Source organism: Notamacropus eugenii, chromosome 3 (assembly GCF_028372415.1).
Source record: "Notamacropus eugenii isolate mMacEug1 chromosome 3, mMacEug1.pri_v2, whole genome shotgun sequence".
NCBI lineage: Eukaryota > Metazoa > Chordata > Mammalia > Diprotodontia > Macropodidae > Notamacropus > Notamacropus eugenii.
This window is the reverse complement of record NC_092874.1, coordinates 208,855,613-208,878,738: the sequence shown is the minus strand read 5'-3', so window position 1 is coordinate 208,878,738 and position 23,126 is coordinate 208,855,613. Positions and strand designations below refer to the sequence as shown.

The following is a 23,126-nucleotide window of genomic DNA, read 5'->3' as shown; positions in this document are numbered from 1 at the left end:
AATTAAAAGGGTAATTATTCTATACCGCTCTTTGGTATAAAATGTCAAATTGATAGAGGATGAAGTGCTTTTATATGTAAGATGATTCATAAATGTATTAGACCAAATTGATGACATTTGACCCGGAAAGAGTTTAAAAATCCATAACACTAGATATCTTATTGTTAGGTTTACAAGTTTATTTTATACAAAATGCTTTTTATTTGACAGATTTAAAACAACAGATTTTTGATACAACAGAATTTTGGCAGATAGTTTGAGTATTGATTATTAACATTAAATTGCAGCTGGAATAATAAATATTGAAGTTACATCTTCTTTCCTATAGACGGATTCCAGATTCAACAATTTATTTTTGCCTTATGGGTTACCTCACATATGGATATTTGTCAGCCTCACGGTTTACATGGGTCAGTATTCTTCCAGGTTTTGAGCGAACTATGATATATTAATTGTGTATGTAGCCACAGAATGTGATTGTTTTCTTAATTTCTAATGATTGATTTCTGATCATATAAATGTATATGTATATATATAATATATAGATATTACATATATTTATACGATTGACTTTCTTCTGCACACCAAAGTTACAGAAATAACTGTGTTCATGCTGGATATGAAAGTAGCTGGGATTAAATCATAGAGAACTGAAGGGTATTACCATTGCTAGGACAGCTGATGTACTACTAAAGAGACAGTGAAGTGAAGTTATCCATGAGAATTGAAATTAAGGAACTGAGTAGTTAGGATTTTGGGTGGGATATCAACATATATGTTAAAGCACTTAGAATGTTGGAGAAGTGAGAAAAGAGGAAGACTGTGAGCCAGATACTACTTCTGATACAACCTTTCTGAGTAAAGGCTACCTTTGTTGGGAAAAGTGAATAATACTTGCACTTCTGCATGGAAAGGACCTGGTAAACTTTGAAATGCTACATAAATGTGTACCATTATGTCTGTCTTACTGGGGGCAGGAAAGGCAAAGCTTATAATAGAACAACTACCTTTAACCTATGCCTTGGTGTATGTAGGCTTTGCTATATTGCATGGCTTAAACATAATACTATTTAATTTCCATAAAAATCAACAGAATGTAAAGCTATTTCTTTAAGAGAACTGCAATGCCTCAGGGCCACAAATCTTCTGAGTCAGAACTTCATTAATATTCATCATTATAAGGATAATTGGGATATTCCTGGAATCTAAAAAGGGAGAAACAGACATGTACAAGTGTTATACATTAAAGGTATCTCTCCAACACAACTCCAACAACCTATCTTCTCCCACAACCAATCTCCTCAAATACCCAGATTAAGAAATACAGTCTGTGTGGTGGTTTGTTTTCATTCGCCCATGCATCTAAACATTCAGTGAGGACTTAACTATTGATCCTTCCTGCCTTGGGTTCAAGCAGGCTTTGCTCAGTTTCCCTAAACAAGAAAATATTTCTGAGACACAAGGCAAATAAATGGGTGGTATAATACACCAGGAGAAAGAAATGGTAAACTACTTGAGTATCTTTGTCAAGAAAACCCCAAATATGGTCATAAAGAGTCAGATGTGACTGAATCACCTGAACAATAAACATAAGATCCTGGCTCTGGAATCAGAAAAGCTGGACCTTGGGTTTTGACTCTTAAATACTGAGCAATATGACTGTGGCCAAATTACTATAATGTCTCAGAAGCTCAATTTCCTCATCTTTAAAATGGAGAATAATATTTTTTGATCTACGTGTTTTACAGGGTTATTGCAAGGTTCACTTGAGACTATGGATACAAAGGACTTTGCAACCAAAAATCACTATGGAAATGTCAACTAGTATCACTAAGAAGAGCCATGTAACAAGGGGTATTTGGAACGGTCTGATTTAGGAAACTGAAGCCAAGACAGGGGAAGTGAATTCCCACTGAGTCAAAATGGTAGGAAGTGGCAGAGAGGGGAATCAGCACTAAAACTTAAGCCTTGAAATTCAGTGCTTTGCCCACGATAATCATCACTCTCCCTCCCTACACCACAGCATACCTTTATCCACATCCAACAATGAAGGAGACTTTGCTCCCATAGCATGAAGGGAATTTAGAGCAGAAAAATTATTGTGGTGGACTTTGACCAGGCTCTTCTATGAACCCCATTAAATTCTGATTATTTTTTCTACCAGAAAGAGGAGATATCCCAAGGGCAATCAATAGCATAGTAAATATTTTCCCCTCTGCAGCAAGTCAGTCAGTCAACATGCATTTTCTATGCCTACCATATGTAAGGCACTATGCTAAGCAACGGGTATACAAAGAAAAGCAAAGGACAGTCTCTGTCCATGAAGAGCACACAACCTGATGGGGGAGAATGCAATTAAACAAATGTGTAAAAAATTATACAGAGGAAATAATCAAAACATGGAAGGTTTTAGAATTAAAAGGGATGGGGAAAGGTTTCCTATAGAAGGTAGAATTCTAGTTGACACTTGAATAAAGCCATGAAGCTAGGTGGCAGAGGTGAGGGGGAGGAATGTACCTTGTTCATAAAAAAGCAAGGAGGGTGGTGTCACCAGATTGAAGAGTACATGGCAAGGAGTAAAATGAGAAAAGACTGGAAAGGTGGAGGAGGTGTGGGTTATGAGGACCTCTAAACGGCAGAGAATTGAGTATTTTCTTCTGGAGACAATAGGGAGCCGTGAAGGTTTGTTAAGTGGCTTTTGTTAGGTGGCTTAATGGAGAATGGACAGGACTGGGGGAAGGCTTGAGGCAGATAGATTCATCCAAAACCTATTGCAATGGTTCAGGTATGATGTGAATAAGGCCTGGACCAGAGGTAACAGTATCAGAGTAGAGAAGGCAGCATACTCAAAAAATGTTGCAAAGGTGAAATCAACAGGCTTTGACAACATAGTGAATATGAGAAGGTGTGGGGTGAGAGATAGTGAGGAGTCAAGGATAACATCTAGGGCCTAAGCCTTGGGGCTGGAGGAGAACAGTGCCTTTCAGAGTAATAGGGGAAGTTTGTATGTGGGCAGTATATTGAGGAAAGATAATGAGTTCAGTCTTAGACACAAAAAACAAGGGTTCAAAGTTAAAATAGAGAAAGATATGTACCATGCTTACTTTAATGACCAAGTTTATACAATTTCCCAATTTCCCTAGGCTAACATCGGATCAGTTACTTAATGAGAATTAAAGCAGTCATGGGAATAGGGTGAGGCTTCTCTGAACCTCATTTCCTGAGGAATAATAGGGGAGTACAAGCATCCTTAGAGGAAATGATTTTAGAAGAAGCCACACTCAGTTTTCTTCATCTATTCCTGAATGCCTGTGACTATACACTTCCACAGTAACATTAATGAGTGATGCTGTAGTGCTTATTTTCACAGAATCTAAGCCCTAGGGCATCTCTTAGGCCCAATTTGGAATGCTTAAAGGTCATCTAATCCAAACCCTTCTTTTTCCAGATTTTTCTAAGAAATTGATATTCAGAGGGGATAAGGGACTTTTTCTTTTTGTCTCGTAGCTAGTAAGCATCAGAGACATAATAAGAACCTTACTTTCTCACATAAGCTTCTGCTCTGTTTGTATGGGAGAAGTTTGATTACTGAAAATGGAAGAAAACAACCTGTTGTGGACCAAAACCATATAAAATTCATGTGTGAAAAATACATTTTTTCTATTAAAATATCAAAATACAGATAGGAGGACTACATAGAACAGCCATGTTTGAGGAAAGACAAATGACTTAAACTGCAAACATCTTATGGCAATTTTACACTTGAGTCTCCCTTACTGAAATGGCTATTTTTAGACCTGACCCAGAATAAGTACATAGGAGAGGTCCAGAGTGCTGCTTCAGATAAAAGGAAGAGGACATCTGACGACCATTGTAAAATATAATACTTTGTAAATTTATAACTTCTCTGTGAAGGACTTAAAAAAGGACTCCTTCCTCTAAAGTGCTGCCCCACATCTCTGCAGTCACAGAACTCTGAGATAGAAAGTAAGATGCTAAGAGCAAAAACTCACTGATAATGGGTCAGGTAGCGCAGGTTTTTGTTAAGGCAATCAATGACTTTCATGTCTTCTGGAGTCAACTGGAACTCAAACACCTAACAGAGAAGAGAGATGATTTTAAGTAGGACCTGTTTTTATAGCACCTCAGAATGGAATAGGCAAGCAGAATGATTACACTCTTCAACTCTGTTCTGGAGTTGGAAGTGTTTAGACTAGGTGAAAACTAGCTAATCCCACTTGATAGCTCCTGTCTTGTTGTGGGTGGAATCACCCTTTTAGAGTTGTGGAATTCTCTTAATCTAGAAGTTTCCATTTAGCTACTCATGAACACCTTAAGGATTCAGCATATTCATCCTATTCATTCAAAAGTCTCATGTTTAAAAAATTTTTATTCTGCTTTATATAGCAAAGAATTGCACAAAATTTGTTGCAAACATATTTTCCTCTGAAATAACAATCATATGTATGTTTGAAGCCATAGAGGTTTGTTTCTGAAAAAAAGTCAAAACAATCAAACACACAGTGACTTCTGGCAGAATACTATAGCAAACTGACCACTTCTGACTTAGTGCAACATGTTCTTGAGGTTTCTCAACTTGCAATCAAATTGTTTCCAAATAGCCATGGCCACAAGAATGAAAAGTTTAAGTGAAAACAGATTTCTAATAGGTGATCATATACATGGGCATACTTTCTTTTGCATTTTATACAAAAGAGAGCTCTTTTTTTTTCTCCTCTGTCACCATATAATTCTATCTCATCAGTAGTATAATCACAACATCAAGATGTATTCTTTTTGCATTTGCATTCCTGCAGCACAAATAAATGTCAGGCTGTTTGAAATCCGTGATCAAGTCATCTTGAAGTTATCATGGACTATCCCAAGCATTCATTTAATATAGTGCTTGCTATTAGGCAATGGAACAGTCTTTTATACAATAGCTAGGTATTTAATTTTGTCAATTAGTTAGGTGGCTAAAAATTTTATATGAACTTCAATCTTACAAGCAAGATATGTTGTAAAATTCTTCTACCATTTTTTGCCACAGTATTAGTGGGAGGAAGCATTTTAACTTTATTCTTATTTTAACTTAAAATACAGAAATAAACGATGTGGAAACAGCTTTAAAGACTGTGTTTATCTTTTGTGGAGTCAAATATTATAAAGCTCAGTTCAAATAAAATTAAGTTCACATATGATAATTATGTTAATTTAAGCACATTCCAAGTTGTACCAAATTTCATATGCTATTCATATTCAAAAAAGTTGGTAAAAGAAATTTAATAAGAAGTCTTGTAGATAGTTATAGAAGATGAGGTCTTAAAATATTAGCAAATATTCCACATGAAATTAATAATTTACTTAGAGTTTATTTTGTATTTAGAGTTTTCATAATTATGGATAGAGTAAAATTTATGTTTTATAATTACATAATGTAAATTTCACTGTGGAGTTTTTTTGTGTAAAACTTATCACTGTTATTTTAAGCATTCAATAAAAACCATCTAAAACAATATTATGAACAGGATATTCAATTACCCTGGTGGCTCACAATACATTGTATATTGTTGTTGCAAGGAGTTTGGGAAACAAAAAGTTGGAAACCACTGCCATACTCAACACTTCCACAATGTGAGAAGTAAGTGTTCCTGAAGTATCCTTGTACTTATTAATTCTCTTTTTCCAAATGCTATTGCTTTAACTTTGCTCTTGTTTTAAGGGTATTAGGACAATGGAACATGACATCTTTATCCATGTGAGTTGTTATCCAACATGAGAAATTTATAGAATATTTTAAAAATCATCATGATTCCCTCTCATATAACTACCATGCACCCCAAACAGTTCCCCCTAGTAAAATTCGAGCTGAAAGGCTCTATGCCCTCTACCCAGTTCTCTTCTTCTTCATCATGCAATAACATCAAAGCCTTATTCCTCTTTGTACTCCCTAAAGACAAATAATTTAGCAATGAATCAGCAACATTTAGGATCTATCATTTTGTCTAAGTTAGCCTTAGTATTAATTAAAACAGAAGATGGCAGAGCAAGGCAGGAACTCATTGGAACTCTCCCAAATTCACCTCTAAACAATAATAAAATAATATCAGAAATGAATTCTAAATCATCAGAATCAACAAATGGGAAGGGTGAAAAAAAATTCTTCAGTCTAAGATAACCTGGAAAGCCAGCAGGAAAGATTAGTCTCACAGGTAAAGGGGGAACAAAGGCCAGTCAAGCCAGCAGTAAGACCCAGAACTCAGGCACAGGTCAGTGTACAAGTGCCCAAGGCCAGAAAAAACAGTCCCTGAGCAACACTTCAGAGACCTCAAACCTCCAGAATAGCAGACCAGTGGTGAGATCCCTCTTTCCAAGCACAAGAATCTTAGGATAGTGCCCTTCCACACTAGGAAGAGAGTTCAACAAAACAATTACAAAATAATCTCAGAAGAGCCACCAAATATACTGAGAAATGAACAAAAAACAAAAAAACCCTCATCATAGAAAGTTACTATGGTGACAGGGAAGATGAAAATACAAACTCAGAAAAAGACAACAGTGTTAAAACACCTACATGCAAAGACTCAAAAAAAAAAAATCTGAAAATGGAAAGAACTCCTGGCACACCCAAAAAGAATTCCTGGAAGGACTTTAAAAGTATTTTAAAAGATAACTTAAAAGAGGTAGAAGAAAAACTTGGAAAATAATGGAGAGTGATGGAAAAGAATCATGAAAAAAGTCAACAACTTCATAGAGGAAGAACAGAAAATAGAAAAAAATGTACAAAAATTCTCTGAACGAAACAACTCCTTAAAAAGAACTGATCAAATGGAAAATGAGGTACAAAATAAAACTGAAGAAGATAATTGCTTAAAAATCAGAATTGGGAATGTGGAAGCTAATGACTCCATGAAACACCAAGAGTCTATGAAACGAAATCAAAAAAAGAAAAAATAGAAGAAAATGTGAAGGGTATCATTGGAAAAACATCAGACCTGGAAAATAGATCCAAGACCAAAAATTGAAAACAACTAAAACTACGATTTAACAAAAGAGTCTAGATATTCTATTTCAAGAAACTATTGAGTAAAACTGTCATGATATCCTAGAACTAGAAGTAAAAACAGAAATTAAAAGAACCCACCAGTCACCTCCTCAAAGAGATCCCCAAAGGAAACACCTAGAAATATTATAGCCACATTTCAGAACTCTCAGGTAGAGGAAATAATACTTCAAACAGCCAGAAAGAAACAACTGAAATACTGTGGAGCCATAGTCAGAATTATAAAGGATTTAGCAGCTTCTACATCAAAGGATTAGAGGGCTTGGAATATGATTTTCCAGAAGGCAAAGGAGTTAGGATCACAACCAAGAATCACCTATCTAGCAAAACTGAATATATAACCCACAAAGGAAAAAAAATGGATATTTAGTGAAACAAAGGGCTTCCAAACATTCCTGATAAAAAGATGAGAGCTGAACACAAAATGTGATTTTCTAACACAAAACTCAAGAGATGCATAAAATGGTAAACAAGAAAGAGGAAAAACTGTAAGGGATTCAATAAGATTAAACAGGTTCCATTCCTAAATGGGAAGATGATACTTGTAATTCTTACGAACTATGCCACTATTGGTGCAGTTAAAAGGAGTACACATAGAGGGTGTGGGCATAAGTTGATTTTGATAAGATAATAGTTTTAAAATAACACCAAAAACCACAAACAAATTGAAGAGATGGAAAAATAGGATTGCACTGAAAGAAGAATGAAGAGAGATAGAAGGAGGTTATTATCTCACATGAAAAAAAGGCTTAAAGAGGGAATAACACACATACTCAGTTGGATGTAGAAATCTATCTTACTATACAGTGATTAGACGGGGAGAAGAATAAGAGAGGCAGGGGGACTTGTAGAAGGGAGAACAGACAGAGGTAAATGGTGGTCAGAAGCAAAACATTGGTGAGGAGGGACAGGTTGAAAAGAAGGAAAAGGATGAATAGGGGGAAAATACAGTGGAAAGAAATACACAATAATTATAACTATGAATGTAAATAGGCTGTACTCACCTATAAAATAGAAGCAGACAGCAGAGTGATTTAAAAACCAGATTCCTACAATATGTTCTTTACAAGAAACGCATTTGAAACACACACACACACACACACACACACACACACACACACACAGTGAAGGTAAGGGGATGAAGCAGAATCCATTATGCTTTAGCTGAAGTACTAATTCAAACAGAAAAGTTTACAATTTTAAAGAACAAAATAGTTTTGGATTTAATGTTTGCCCTCTGTAATGTTAATGGAATAGGAAGAACTTTCCTGTCTATTAATAGACCTATGTGACCTACTTTGAAGTCTGATTCTGCTCGTAGTTGTGATACAGCCTGAGTCACACGGAGCCTGAGTCACATGAGTCCATTGTGGGAGGAACTTTTCCAATGGAATTTTAACTGAAATGGAAAGTTGGGGAGAGAGAAACCTGTATAAGGGAGCTGAGGCAGGAATTCTGCCTTGGGAAACTTCTCTGTGGGGAGTCCTAACAGAAAAAATGTTTAAGATATTGTCACTCTCTCGATTGGTGATGAGTACCTTGCTAAATCTTACCTCCTGGTATCCTAACATTCATGTTCTAAATAAATATTTTGACTTTGTCTTTCAGGAAGAGAGTTTATTATATTTTTCTAATCATATTAATAGCAGCTGCCATGGGTAATGCATTGGTGTTATGCATTGTGAGGCAGACAGAAGGGTGCGGAGAATGATAAGGGGGATGGGAATGAGAGACAGAGTTTCTTTTATCAACTCTCCCAAGGAGACATTGCAAACTAAAGGTCTGAGAAATCTTAAATTTAAAATGTTCAAAGCAGAGTCATTATCACTTCCCCTGAAGCAACAATGATTTCAAATTATCCAGTGTTTTGTAAAAGCAACCACTAGTTTTCCAGTATCTCAGTTTCATAATCTTCCTGGTATCCTTAAGTCCTCACTTTCCCTCACCCTACAAATACAATTAATTGCCAAATATTGCTATTTCCACCTCAACATCTGTTATATCTCTTTCCCTTTCTGTGTTCAGACAGCTGTTATTATCAATTCTTAATTGCATTATTGGTCACTTTCCTTTAAATCTCTCCCCAGTTTAGTCCCTTCGCCTCATTGCTGGCGAAGTCATTAACGATAACTACAGATCTCGCTGCATCATTCCCTTATTAAATGAAAGCTTTATTGCCTTGAGGATAAAATATAAATTCTTCTACTATCTGGTCCCAGTTATCTTTCTCTTGGTTCCTCACACAGCATTGCATCTCTTGTCTTCTTCCTTTTGTACTGGCCATCCTCTATGCCTGAAATACACTCTCTCTTCACCTCTACCTCACAAAATCCCTTTCTTCATTTGGTGTAACTCAAGTACCAATTTCTATATGAGTCCTTCCTGATCCCCTTAACTGCTAATGCTCTGGCTCCCAAACTACTATATATGTAACTACTTTGTATGTATTCTCTTTTATATGACATATGTGCATGATATAATGTGAACAACTACAAAGCAGTTATTCCAAAGTGTGTGTTACATAAATATCACACAATATCACACACAGTGTCTCCTCAGAAAATTGAAGTGAACAAGTAGTTTCTTGGAGATTTTTTGAGAATAGCAGAGAATGTGCATGAAGTCACACTTTTATCTACCAGATTGAATCACTGAAATCTGCTAGACTCTTCAGGAATCATCTTCCTAATGTCCAGCTTTCAGACATCTCTTTCTTTTATCATTTTCTCCAATATTCCATTCACCAACACCAGTGTTTGTACCGCTGTTTAAACCAACTCTTCCCATGCCTCTTTACCTCAAAGTTCTCTTTGAGTCGCTTTTCATTGAAGCTCTTTGCCAAGACGACCACCCCTCGCTGAATCTGGTATCGGAGAGCAACCTGGGCTGGTGTTCGATTGTGCTTCTTGGCAATAGCTCCAAGGACTGGGTCTTCTAGGAGAAAGGGAGACTTTTCATCTACCCTGCAAGGAAAACAAACATTTTGAGATCTGTGGTCAAGGAAATGGCCATGTACATAGAAAAAAATCCTTTGTTACTCTAGCATTTTACATTTTTCTTTCTCTTTTTGACACTGACCTTCATATTTCATTTTGCCCACAATATTCCATCTCCTTACTCCATGCCTTTTTCCCCCAAACTTAATAATTTATTTATTTTCACTTTTCAACATTCACTTCCATAAGTTTTAAATTTTCTCCCCTTCCCTCTCTTCTCCCTCCTCAAGATAGCATGCAATCTTATATGGACTCTAAATGTACATTCCTATTATACACATTTTCACCTTAGTCATGTTGCATAGAAGAATTATGAGGAATGGGAGAAACCATGAGAAAAAAGAAACAAGATACAACAAAGGAGAAAATATTCTGCTTTATTCTGGGTTGTAACTCCTTAGTTATTTTGCATCATGAGTCCTTTGGAAATGTTTTAGGCATTGCTGAGAAGAGAAAAGTCTATCAAAATCAGTCCTCATACACTATGGCTATTACTATGTATAATGCTCTCCTGGTAATGTTCACTTCATTTAGCATCAGTTCATATAAACCTTTCTAGGTTTTTCTGAAGTCTGCCTGTTCATCATTTCTTACAGCATTCCATTACATTTATGTACCATAACTTGTTCAGTCATTCTCTAATTAATGGGCTCCCCTTGATTTCCAGTTCTTGGTCACCACAAAAAGGGTTGCTAGAAATATTTGTATACATGTGGGTACTTTTCCCATTTTTGTGGTTTCTTTGGAAGCAGTATTGCTGGGCCAAAGGATGTGTAACCCTTTGTGCATAGTTCTAAACTGTTCTCTAGAATGGTTGGATCAGCTCACAGCTCCACCAACAAGGAATTAGTGTTCCAACTCTCCCACCTCTTCTCCAATACTTATCTATTTCCTGTTTTGTCATGTTAGCCAACCTACAGATGTGACGTGGTGCCTCAGAGTTGTTTTGATTTGCATCTGTCTAATCAATAGTGATTTAGTGCATTTTTTCATATGACTATAGGTAGTTTAAATTTCCTCCTGTGCAAATTGCCTGTTCATATCCTTTGACCATTTATTAATTCGAGAATGACTTGTATTCTTGTAAATTTGACTATATGTATACTAATTTTAAAAATGAGGATTTTATTACAGACACTAATTGTAAAAATTCTTTCCCAGTTTTTTGCTTCCCTCTTAATGTTCATTACATTGCCTTTGTTTGTGCAAATACTTTTCAATTTAATGCAATCAAACTTATCTATTTTGTACTTCATAATGTTCTCTGTCTCTTCTTTGGTCATAAATTCCTCCTTTCACCATAAATCTAACAGATAAAATATTCCAGGCTCCCCTAATTTTTTATAATATCAGCTTTCATACCTAGATTATGTACCCATTTGGAATTCATTCTGGTATGGGGTTGATCTAAGCACAAGTTCTGCCACACTGTTTTCCACTTTTACCAGGAGTTTCTGTCAAATAGTGAGTTTTTATCTCAGAAGGTGGGGTCCTTGGGTTTATCAAACAGTACACTGATATAATCATAGACTGCTGTATCTTATGTATCTAATTTACTGCACTGATCTACCCCTCTATTTCTTAGCTAGTACCAAGTGGTTTTGATGAGTGCTGCTTTATAATACAATTTAAGATCTCCTATGACTAGGCCACTGCCCCAAACATTTCTTTTCACTAATTTCCTTAATATTCTGGATCTTTTGTTCTTCCAGATGAAAATTTTGATACTACTTTTTCTATAAAGATAGATAAAATAATTGTTGGCACCTTTTTACATTTTTCAAAGTATTTCTATAAATATCTCATTTAAAACTCATAAAAATACCATGAAGTGGGCAGAACAAATGTTATTATCTTCTCCTTACATATAATGAAATGAGGTTAAATTATTTCTTCAATACCATGCAACTAGTAAAATGCCAGAGCTGGAAATCAAATTCAGTTAATTATGACCCCACAATCAATGCTGCTTCCACTACTCAATGTTGCATAATTTATGAGTATAAAAAAAATTTCACCATCACCTTTATTAGTGATTAAGGAATCCATTCCACATCTGTTTTCTTACCATCCAGGGTCTCTGTGGGATCCTAAAGCACTGTATGCTACCAATATGATGTCCTTTGACTTGCAGAACTCCAACAATTTGCTCTGGTTCAGGTAAGGATGGCATTCCACCTACAGTACAAAAAACCTCAAAACTTTAGTTTATAAAAATAAGATGTATGAGGACAGAAAGGACAACATTAAGCATTTCAGTAATGAAAAGACTTGGGAATTATCTAGTTACACCTAAAATCAGAGAATGTTTGCAGAATATAAGTCTATTTCAAGCCATTTTCATATAGAGCCATTAGTGCTGAAAGGTACAGAAAAAGTATTTTTGAGTCAAGGGAAAGCTTGAAATCAATTAATAAATAAGATTCAGATGCTGCCATTGATTAATACTTTGCTGCCTGATAAAAGTAGTAAAAGGACTTTGGTTTAATAAAAATTGCTTAAATGTGTTTGACAAAATATAGCTTTCAGGTATTAATTATTTGAGCAGTTTTGAATAGAAAATAGATTGTGTACTAAAAATAGACTCAAATCACCCTGTGGCTTATATATAGGAGTAAAGGTTGAACTTCTGTGAAAAGTTTTATGTTTTAAAGGATCAAAGAAATAAATTTTATTTATTAAAAACTAGGAAAATGTGAGTAGGAAGAAATCATTTCAAGAACAGTAAATGAGGTGTAGTACCATGATGAAGATAAGAATTGCAAGGAACTATGATTTCTCCACTCATTTGTCAGGAAGAGGAAGGATAGGAAAGAAACTGCACTAGAAAAACAATTGTTTTACCTGGTTGCAGACAGGCTTATATTTAAGCCCAGTTTTATTCAGGATCATCTCCAATTGCCTGCGGTTGAAGTTGGACACTCCAATGGACTTCACAAGGCCTACATCCTTACATTTCTCCATGGCCTGAGTAGAGAGGGATTGTGAACCACCATGGAACCTTGGAAAACATGTGGAATAGTATCCCCCATACATCAACTAGCCTTGGTCTTTTTGCTTTCTCTCCTCTGATTTGAACAAAGAACCCAAGTATAGGGCATGTCACAGAATTAAAACCTGGAAGGGACTTTAGATACAATTTAGTCCAATTTTCTCATTTTTTTTCTTTTTTGGTCAAGGAAATCAGCCTCTAGAGAAGGTATTGCCAAATGCCAAGTAGTAAGAAACCAAATTATGGTTTGAAATCAGATCTTCTGACATTTTTAGCTGTTCTGGTTCAGAGGCTGGCTCTTCAATCAGGTATATTATTAGTTTTAAAAGAAACATATTAACTCAATTTCATCTACATGACACTGACTGCCATATATGTTTTCAATCAGAGCATGAAAAGTTAAGTGGATGTTAATGGCTTATTTCAATAAAGGAAATTTAAAATCATGGGAGCCAAAGCTAAAATACTTAGAAATATCAAATTAGGCTTTGATTTTTTCAAATGGGTGACAAAATTGACACTGCCAAGAAACAGAAAAAGTAACAATCACCAGAAAAACATCCCCCACCCAGCTTCTAGCTATATTTTCTTATCTTTATATTTTGTTATTTTCTAGCACACTAATTACTCTCTCTCCTGCCATTCCTATTCAGTTTGTCCTGGGTTCTTTTCCTTTGATCTGAATCTAAGATGTCTAAATTTCTTGCAGTTTAGAATAAATTCTGGAAATGTAACTCTTCTCCTGAACTCCCCATTCTATAACCTACCACAGAGCACCCAAGATCCCTCTGCCACCAACAGAGGCTGCTTCAACAGTATCTTAAAGTACATAATTCCCTGGAATTTCTGATTAGTCTGTCAATACTTATTCAATCCCTAATTATATGCTTTCAATATTAATATACATCAACAGAGTAAATCACTAGGGGCAGGTGACTTCACTATCTTTTGCTTCAGTTGCCATTATTTTTCAAATGATAGTTGAGATGACTCATGCAACATCTCCAAATCAATGTCAGAGCTGAAATTACAGGTCTAGGTTTCTAGCCCAGCACATATAAGATTTCACAAGATGCTTGTATATTTTCACTTAGTAAAATTCACTCCCTGCTACCAGAGGATCTTTCTCTCCAGTCACAATCACTTTTGGGCAGGGTTAACTTTACCTCAAAGCCACAGTATGTGTTTTGTCCTCTGCTTCCACAAGTCACCTACTTCCCAAGTATCACGCAAATCTACAGAGTCAACGATAAATTTGTTATTTTCATCCGTTGGCATATTCTCTTTTCCAGGCTGCAATTAGAGAAAGGAAACTTGTCTTTTTGAGACACTCAGGCAAGTGAATGATCCTATTTGATTCAACCTACTGTTTGTGTTGCATAAGGCACTCTGCCAGATGCCACAGAAAAAACGTGAAATGGTAATATACTTCTTTTCTGGGAGGAGCTTACCTTCTACTAGTAGGAATCAAGTATATAGATAATCGTAATGAAAGTCTACAGGATCAGAGATGTAGAACTGAAAAAAATCTTATAAATCATCTAATCAAACTCTCTCTTTTTATCATATATTTAAAATTTTACTGACAATTTGTGACACAAAATAATTTTCAACAAATATTCAAGTAAATTGCATATAGAGGTATATTTCTTGATACAATTAAGCGATACCACCAAAGCTAATTACATGATTCTGATTGATAAAATGTACCACTTTATAACTTGGTGGTCTACTGATCTTTAAAAAGAAAAGATGTGTTCTTTAACTTGAATAGTCTAGAATTTTTTATACAATTGTAGTCATGTACATGCATTTAGACACTCATTCAAAAAGCATCTAGTAAGCACCTATGGTGTCTGATCTAAGCTCTTGGTTTCCCAAAAAGAAACAATTCACCACTAGGTAGTTTTAGTAATTTCTCTTTTGTTACCCATGACCTGGAATCAAACTGCTAAAACTTTGATTCATTTTTTATTTATTTGCTGGTTAATCAACCTTTGTTAGTTGTTCCTTGTTCTACTTGAATTAATTCTCCTCTCTCTTAACGCATTCATTCCTCTTCCCTCTCTTACTCCCCTCTTGTCCCACCTTAGTCTAATCAAATGCCCTGTCCATTTTATTTTTTATCTTATTCTTCCCTTTTCCATTACATATAATAGAATGGTCCACGTATCCCTTCATCCCCCAACCCTCTCTTTCTATAGGGTATTTCTTTTAAACACCCATATTCACAGTTTCTCTTTCCTTTTCACTGACCAATAGACAAAGTCGGGTTCCTATTTCTAGCATGTTATAACTAGACTATCACCCATATTCTTAAGGATACTTAGACTTGCTGACATGTCTCAAATTCCTCTTGTCCCTTGCATTTTTTTTGGAGGTGATTAGAGTTAAATGGCTTGCCTAGGATAATACATCTAGGAAATATTTGAGGCCAGATTTGAACTCATGTCCTCCTTACTCCAAGACTGGTGCTTTACCCATGGTGCCACCTAACTGCTCCTGTCCCTTGCATTTCAAAGACTATTAAAGAAGACAGCCTCCAGAAGTCAAGGCAGGTAGCCCAGTTCCCACGTATCTACTCAAGCAAAATTGAACTTCATGTCACATTGAATAATGATCAAGAAATTTATGAGAAACTATAGTAAGTGAAATTTTCTACTTCAGAACTGCACAAAAAGTCATCCAGAACCTCAGAAACAAGAAAAGCAAACCCTTTTCCTCCTCCCAAGCAAAGTTTCCGAGAGATATGGTATTTGTATTCTACAATGCTCTGTGTCTAGATTTTGCAAGAATGGAGAACTGACCTGGGAAAGCCCTAGAGTGCAGATCTTGAGAACCTGGGAGGGTCAGGTAGAAGAACTACTGATCTGCTACTAGGTTCTGAGGTCAGAAGAGCCAAGAACAAAGCCAGAGGGATCTGGATACTCTGTTCTGAGATGCCATAGATGACCCTGGGAACCCCACTCTGAACATCAAAGAATATTGACAGCCAAACTCTAGGAGATGGAGACCAGTGCAAGAATCCAAGGAACTCAACCCAAGACCAAACACAGCACACCACTTCACCCAAAGCCCCAAGAAGGGCCCCTGGGTAGCCCCAGAACAAAACTCCATTCAAGAAATTGAATTCAGAGATGAGTAAATTAAACACTCAAAATAAGAGTTTTAAAAAATTGTTGCAAATTGAACTAAAAAATAGATTTAACAGTGTAACAGAATACAACATACTAATGCAAATATATTTAATACCCTGCTATTCAACAAAAAGAACACCCCAATTACTGGAATAGGTACCCACTATTTAACAAAAACTGGTAGAAAAATTGGATAGAGATATGGAAGAAATTAGATTTAGATCAACCCTTCATAACTTACACAAGCATAAGCTCCAAATACTTATGTGACCTATATGTAAAAGGCTGCATCATAAATGAATTAGACATTCTTGCTCTGTTTCTAAGCTAGGCGGGTTTGCTTCTTCTGAGGCAACTTGGAGGACTCATCATATCTGTGCTGACCTTGAGAGGAACAATGGAGGAGCAGTAGCACTTCTATAGCTCAGAACTTTGTAATTCAAGAAATCCACTAGCCTTAGCTTCCCCAGGACCAGATGTGGAGAAAAAAATAGGTAACACAAATATTATGTGACACTTTAATGGACTAAAAAGTTAGAAATCCCCTCACCTCCTGGTGGTCTAACATTAAAAAGTCCCTCACCCCCATGCAATGAGAGTATGAGCTTGATAATGGACTTATCTCACTGTTGTAGCTTTCTCCTGTCCTTGAACAAGAGATACTGAATTTTTTTCTAAAAGTATGCCTCTCACAATTATCAAAGACTAATTACAAAATTTTGTTCTTATCCCCTGCTCTTGAACATCTTTTTTTTTTTAAATTCTGATGGTAAATTCTACCATTTGTATTCCTAATACTCCTTTTTTCTCCTTTTACCAATCCCCCAGTCTATCCTGTGAAATTTTTTTTTCTATCCTAAGTTGGTACACAATGCAGCTGAAGGTCATAAAACCAAATCTGGACTAAATCAAACAATATGAATTTGCTATCAACAAGAGCAGATTCCTTAGCACTCTAATAAATCTCTAAGTTTTTTCTCCAATCATTGACTCATAGTCACTGACCCTGATGACTGTATGCCTCTCCTAAAAAGTCAAGAGAATTCCCCAATACAAGGACTATAGTCATTCACCACTATGTCCAGACTCATCACTTAAGGTTAAATCAACATATCCTTGGAAATATTTACTTGTAGGCATCTACTTTAAATATTAGGAAAATGACACCCAATCCTATCAACAATAACTTTTTTCCTCCATTAAAACATTAATCTGTAGTCCTCTAGACAAAGCAGAAATAAGAAAAAAGCATTCCTTTCCTTCTTAGAGAAGCTAAGATGAAAACTGCTAAGGCAGAAAAGAGAGAAATGTGGTCAAAAAGTCTTTGACATCTAGAGAGTGTTCTAGTACTTACTTTTAAAGAGACAGGAAAATGGATAATATAAAGATCAAGGTAATCAAGCTGGAGGTTCTTCAGTGTCTCTTCCAAGGCAGGCCTGACCAATTCTGGGCAGTGGCATGTACTTGCAAGCTAAAGGAATTGAAGGAATATTCAAAGTAACATTGAGTATTCTTCACCAAAGCAATTCCAAGAGGTGGGACAAATTGGGACAATACCAGGACAGCAGACAAAGTTCCCATAATGGCCAATTTATAGAACAAAAAAAAAAGTGAAAGGAGCTCAAGTTCATCTTTGTCACTTAAATTCTCTGTGTCTTTTTCTTTGTAAAATGAGGGATAACAAATAAATTCTCTCTACATCCAAGAGTTCTTCTTAACTTCAAAAGAGATGTCATATGTTTTGTCAACTGGAAGAGACCTCTTTGGGAATTAGAGAAATTTACCCACTAGAGTAAGGTCCTCAATTTCCTATTGAAAGAGGTTCTGAGTGAATGAACACCCAGTATGGAGATATCAAAGAGGTTTTAAAGGAAGTATTGAGAAGCCTGCAGCTGCAAAGGTTAGGAGAAGTAGTCATGGAGTGAGGTGCTTTCCCTGGCCAAACCTACTGGACCCAGTGAACAATGAGGTCTCCTCCCAACTCAAGTTAATGCCAGAATTTTGGATATTCATGGAACTGTGTTTTGGAAACCTATTGAGATTTTCTTCCACATATGCAAGGAAGTAGTAGCTACAGAATCAAATGTCAAAAGAGATGATAGGGAAGTAGGTTTTCCAAGGCAACTCCTTCACTTTCATTTTCATCTTATCTGTTGGGTAAGTGCCTATTTTTCCCTACATTGTTTCCTAAGATTGAACACAAAGATGATTTAGTAGCACACAATAGACAGCAGGCTAGACTTGCAACTTTCCATTCCTATAATTTGGGAAGAGCTTTTAGGAAATAGCAATCAATATTGCTATTAATTTAATCCCTTACTAGTTACTTTTCTTTCTATTTCACTTTAGAAATCTTTAGTACAATTTAATTAGTTGAAATAACAGATTTCGATTATTCTAATTCAAACCCTTGCCCCCAACAAATTAATTTAATGACTAACATCTTCTGCAAATTTCATGGACAGAAACCAACCAACAGAACAAAGGAATAGAATAAAAATTAACTAGAAAAAAATGATAAAGTGTATTTTAATCCCTTTCTTGTCTAAATCTAGCTAAATATGGATATCAAGACAAGACTATGAGAAAACCTTTAAAGGTCAGGAGACTTTTAAATTAAATAGTATGTTGCTCAATTTCTACCAAATTTGAGTGCACATTACTTCTGTTCAGAAGCAGTTAAACCCATGTAAACTTCCTTAAAAAGAAGTTACAGTCTATTTTATTTGTCTTCTCTTTAAGGCATTGTTCTTTGTTTTCCCAATGATAAAGTGCTTTTAAAGAATGAGCAATAACAGTCTACATATATATGATTTGTATCCTTTGCAATAAATCTGGAATTGAACTTCCTGTCAGACAATTTATATCTAATTAGAAAAAAAATACAGGCTTGTCAAAATTAAATTCCACAGTAAGAATATTATTTTCCTACATATTAACTCTACTTTTGATCTAACTCTAAAAAAATAAATCCACTAACTGATCATTTCATTTTCTTCTCCAAGTTTAGTCAAGGAACTTGCATCCTGACTAAAAGTAGGAATAATTTAGAGTCTTCAAGACTAAATATAAACTGATAACACAATTATGAAATTATCCGTTCAGAATGAGTCCACTTAATACCAAAAAACTTACATTTGACATGTCATAATTAGAGAAACAATCTCATAGCTATTGATTAAGAAAATATGGTCACTATACCTCCTTGATAGTTTTTCCTGGAGGTGCTCATTTCTCCCAGAGTCCCTGAGGTGATTTCCTAATTATTTATTTGGGAAAATTAAATATCTAGCTATTTTACACTGCCTTATAGGAGTATAAGCTGAAGAACAAAGGCAGCACGTGCTCTTTAATGAGTATCCCTGCACAAATGTGCATCTTGCTTATTAACTGAGTGGCCACTATACTTCTGAAATTAAATGACTGGGAGTGAAATTCCATTGTTTCTTTTCAACACAAGCTACCCTTTCCCTTTTCATTTATGCAGAAAAATTCTTTTTTTGTTGTTTAGATTCCCTTGGTTGGGAGGATTCCTCTTTGTCCCACATGGGATATTGTTCTTAGTTCACCACATTTTTTTAACATAAAAAAATTCCCACAAAATTCAATCACTTTTTTGCGTACCTTTCCTGTGCAGAATATGTCTTCTCTCTTTACTGTCCCATCTGCAATCTTCGCTTGGATTGCCTGTCCAACTTCTTTTTCATTTTCATATACAGAAGCCCCATCAATATGGCGGAAGCCCACTTCAATAGCCACCTTTGTGGCCATCTCACTTTCACTTTTGGGAGTCTATGGATTCAAAGGGAGAGTATATCATTCTGTATAAAGATACTTTAGCCCAATGGACACTTTGTTCCAAAGGACAAAAACCACTGTTATTCCTTCTTGGTCAAGTACTACTCAAGTTCTTCCACACACAGATGCATTTTATCATTTGATTTCTTTAGATCCTGATGTTCATTTATTTTTACATTCAGTCATTGTAAGAAGTATGGGGCTATTAGGTAACAAAGAAAATTAGGCATTTTGCCATAAAGACATCTTCCCAGGTTAGCTGAATTCTTGGGCTTAGACTTTAGTCTTTAGGTTTTGCTTTTGGGATCTGATGTTACATTTCATGCCTTTCCCTCTCCCACAGTCATAGTTTAATTAAATGTTTTGTTTTAAGCACAGTGAGTTACAGACAACTTTAAGACAGCACAGTAATAGACAGAGTACAAGACATCAAAAAACTGAGCAACACTAATTCACATTACAAAGTCAGTTTAAAGGAGAAGGAGGAAAGCTTTCAAGAATGAAAAGTTTGGGAGAATAGCACATTGTGGGTGGGGTGGAATGAAAAAAGATAAAATTAAGAAAATTACCAATCATGGATTCACAAAAAAATTAACTTGATATCTGCTATGCATGACCAACATTTAAACAAAAATTCTTGAATTACCTAAATCAGCAAGACAAAGGGTTTAGAATTACTGTAACCTCAGCTATCATATTGATAAGGACAAGAGGGCAAAAGCATAGAGTTCAGAAATATTGGGGAAGAAATAGTGAGATTTTGCCAACAACCACTTTAGGTACAGATATTCAAGATCAACTAATCATAAGGGAATTAGAATCATCCAACCAAAAAGTAAGCTACTTACTCAGCTCATTGTAAATTATTTTTGAATTAGATGTAACAGTGTTTTGTACTTTTTTGACATGTACATGCAATATTGTGTGTATGTAATTATTATCAATGTTTTTTTCTATCATTTCTAGAGTTTGCCTGATTTGAATTAGCTTGTAAGTGCTTTAAAGTGTAATATGTCTATTTTATGTATATTATTCTTATATATGACTGTGAGAGTTGTACTATAAGAAAAGCTGAGCATCACAGAATTGATGCTTTCAAACTGTGGTGCTGGAGAAGACTTTTGAGAGTCCCTTAGATGGAAAAGAGAAAGATCAAATCAGACAGTTAAAGAAATCAATTCAGACTTTTAACTGAAAGGTCAAATACTGAAACTGAGACGCAGTGGGAAAGACCTGATGTTGGGAAAGATTAAAGGTAAAAGAAAGGGGGACAGCAAAGAATTAAATGAATAGATAGTGGCATGGAAACAATGAACATGAACTTGGACAGACTGAGAGACAGTAAAGGGTCTATTGTGCTATGGGGTCACTGAGTCAGACACAACTGAACAGCAAACAACATCGTATGTATCATTGGGGTGAAAGTTATATATCCCAAAATAATTTCCAGGAAATAAAATTTTGTGTTACAGGGAATATTGCACCAGCTTTTCCCGCAGACTATAGGTATTGTTACTATATTTTTAAGGGATAATAGGAATAAAAAGAAAAAAAAAGATTGTGAGAGAAAAGAACAACCAAGTTTGCCAGCAATTTTCTGGGGAAAGTTGACCATCTTGACAAAGATCATGGACTCCAGGAGCTGGCTTTAAGCTTGGGCAGGCTCCACATCAAAGCAACGTTCCAGAATGTCAATATTAGCATAGAGTCTGAAGGCCTTGGAGGTCTGTTTCTTCCCCAGCTGCCCCATTTGATCAGCTATCTCTTGACTCTGCTGTCCCTCGAAAACATTCATTCCCAGGAGTTCCTCCTCATTCCTCCTCAGCAGCAGCTGCATCAGCATCCACATTTTCATGCAATCACTGGTGAAGTTCCCCTCATCTTCCAAGCCAGATTCTGAGGTATTGTCCATGGTTTCCATGTCAATCACTGCTGAGACTCCACCATAAATATTCTCCTAGAAATCCCCCCACTCAGGGGAAGCCCCATTCTGTGTATCTCCCACTGGAGCCACCAGACTTGCCATGTCCCTCAAAGATTCCTGTCACTGGAATTCATGCTTGGAAGAGAGGAGAAGGGTCCATCCCCATTGAGTTAAAAGATATTGCAAAGGTGAAATCAACAGGCCCTGATAACAGATTGAATAGGAGAAGGGGTGGAGTGAGTGACAGTGAGAAGTCAAGGATGACACCTAGAGTCTAAGCCTTGTGGCTGAGAGGAGAGTGGTACCCTTGAGAGTACTAGAGGAAGTATGGGAGTGGGCAGTGTATGGAGGAAAGATAGCTAATGACTTCAATTTTAGACATGAAAAGCAAGGTTTCAAAGTTGGAAGACAGAAAATCCTAAGATACGTATCATGCTTACTTTAATGATCATGTTTACATAATTTCCCAATATCCCTAGGCTAACATGGGAACAGCCACCTATTGAGAATAAAGGTACTCATTGGAGGAGTTGTGAGGCTTCTTTGAATCTCACTTCCTGAGGAATGATAAAGAAGTACAAGAATCCTTATAGGAAATGAGTTTGGAGGAACCAAACTCAGTTTTCTTCATCTATTCTTGAATGCATGTGACTATGTGCTTCCACAGTAACATTAAAGAGTGATGCTCTAGTGCCCATTTTCATAGAATCTAGACCCTATGTAGGGTACAAGTCAGGCCTAATTTGAACTCCTTAAGAATCATCTAATCCAAACCCTTCATTTTCCAGATTTTCTAAGGAACTGAGATTCATAGAGGATAAGGGACTTTTTTGTTGTCTCATAGCTAGTAAGCATCAGAAACATAATTAGAACCTACATTTCTGATATACAGTACAGCTCTGTTTGTGTGGGAAAAGTTTGGTTACCAAATGTGGAAGAAAATGACCTGTTGTACACCAACATCATAATAAAATCCATGTGTGAAAAATATATATTTTCTATTAAACTATAAAGACAGAGATAGAACTACATAGAGAACTGAAAAGCCATATTAGTGGGCAGACAAATGAGTGAAGTTGAAAATACCTTATTGCAATTTTACCCTGGAGCCTCAATTACTGAAAATGATTCTTTTTAAACTTGGCCCAGAATAAGCACATAGGAGAGGTCCAGAGTGATGCTTCAGATAAAAGGAAGAGGGCATCTGATGAGCATT

General features: G+C 35.9%; 1 protein-coding gene across 1 annotated transcript; it reads right to left on the bottom strand.

Moving 5' to 3' along the window:
• Positions 1-243: 243 nt before the first annotated feature.
• Positions 244-19,972, bottom strand: LOC140533875 (prostaglandin-E(2) 9-reductase-like). Its single transcript, XM_072654214.1, has 8 exons — positions 19,813-19,972; positions 17,543-17,659; positions 14,267-14,344; positions 12,904-13,026; positions 12,128-12,237; positions 9,861-10,026; positions 4,014-4,096; positions 244-1,205 (listed from the first exon to the last, which is right to left on the bottom strand). The coding sequence occupies exons 1-8, from the start codon at positions 19,957-19,959 to the stop codon at positions 1,163-1,165; spliced, it is 867 nt and encodes a 288-aa protein (XP_072510315.1). The 5' UTR covers positions 19,960-19,972; the 3' UTR covers positions 244-1,162.
• Between the last annotated feature and the right edge of the window lie 3,154 nt (positions 19,973-23,126).

What these genes read in the sequence shown, in the direction of transcription:
- LOC140533875 (XM_072654214.1), bottom strand. Translation starts at nt 19,959, where the DNA reads ATGGCCACAAAGGTGGCTATTGAAGTGGGCTTCCGCCATATTGATGGG. An exon ending in ATTTGCGTGATACTTGGGAA is followed by an intron (nt 13,027 to 14,266) that starts GTAGGTGACTTG and finishes CTCTCTACTCAG; the next exon opens with GCCATGGAGAAATGTAAGGA. An exon ending in CGCTACCTGACCCATTATCA is followed by an intron (nt 1,206 to 4,013) that starts GTGAGTTTTTGC and finishes CTCCCTTTTTAG; the next exon opens with ATTCCAGGAATATCCCAATT.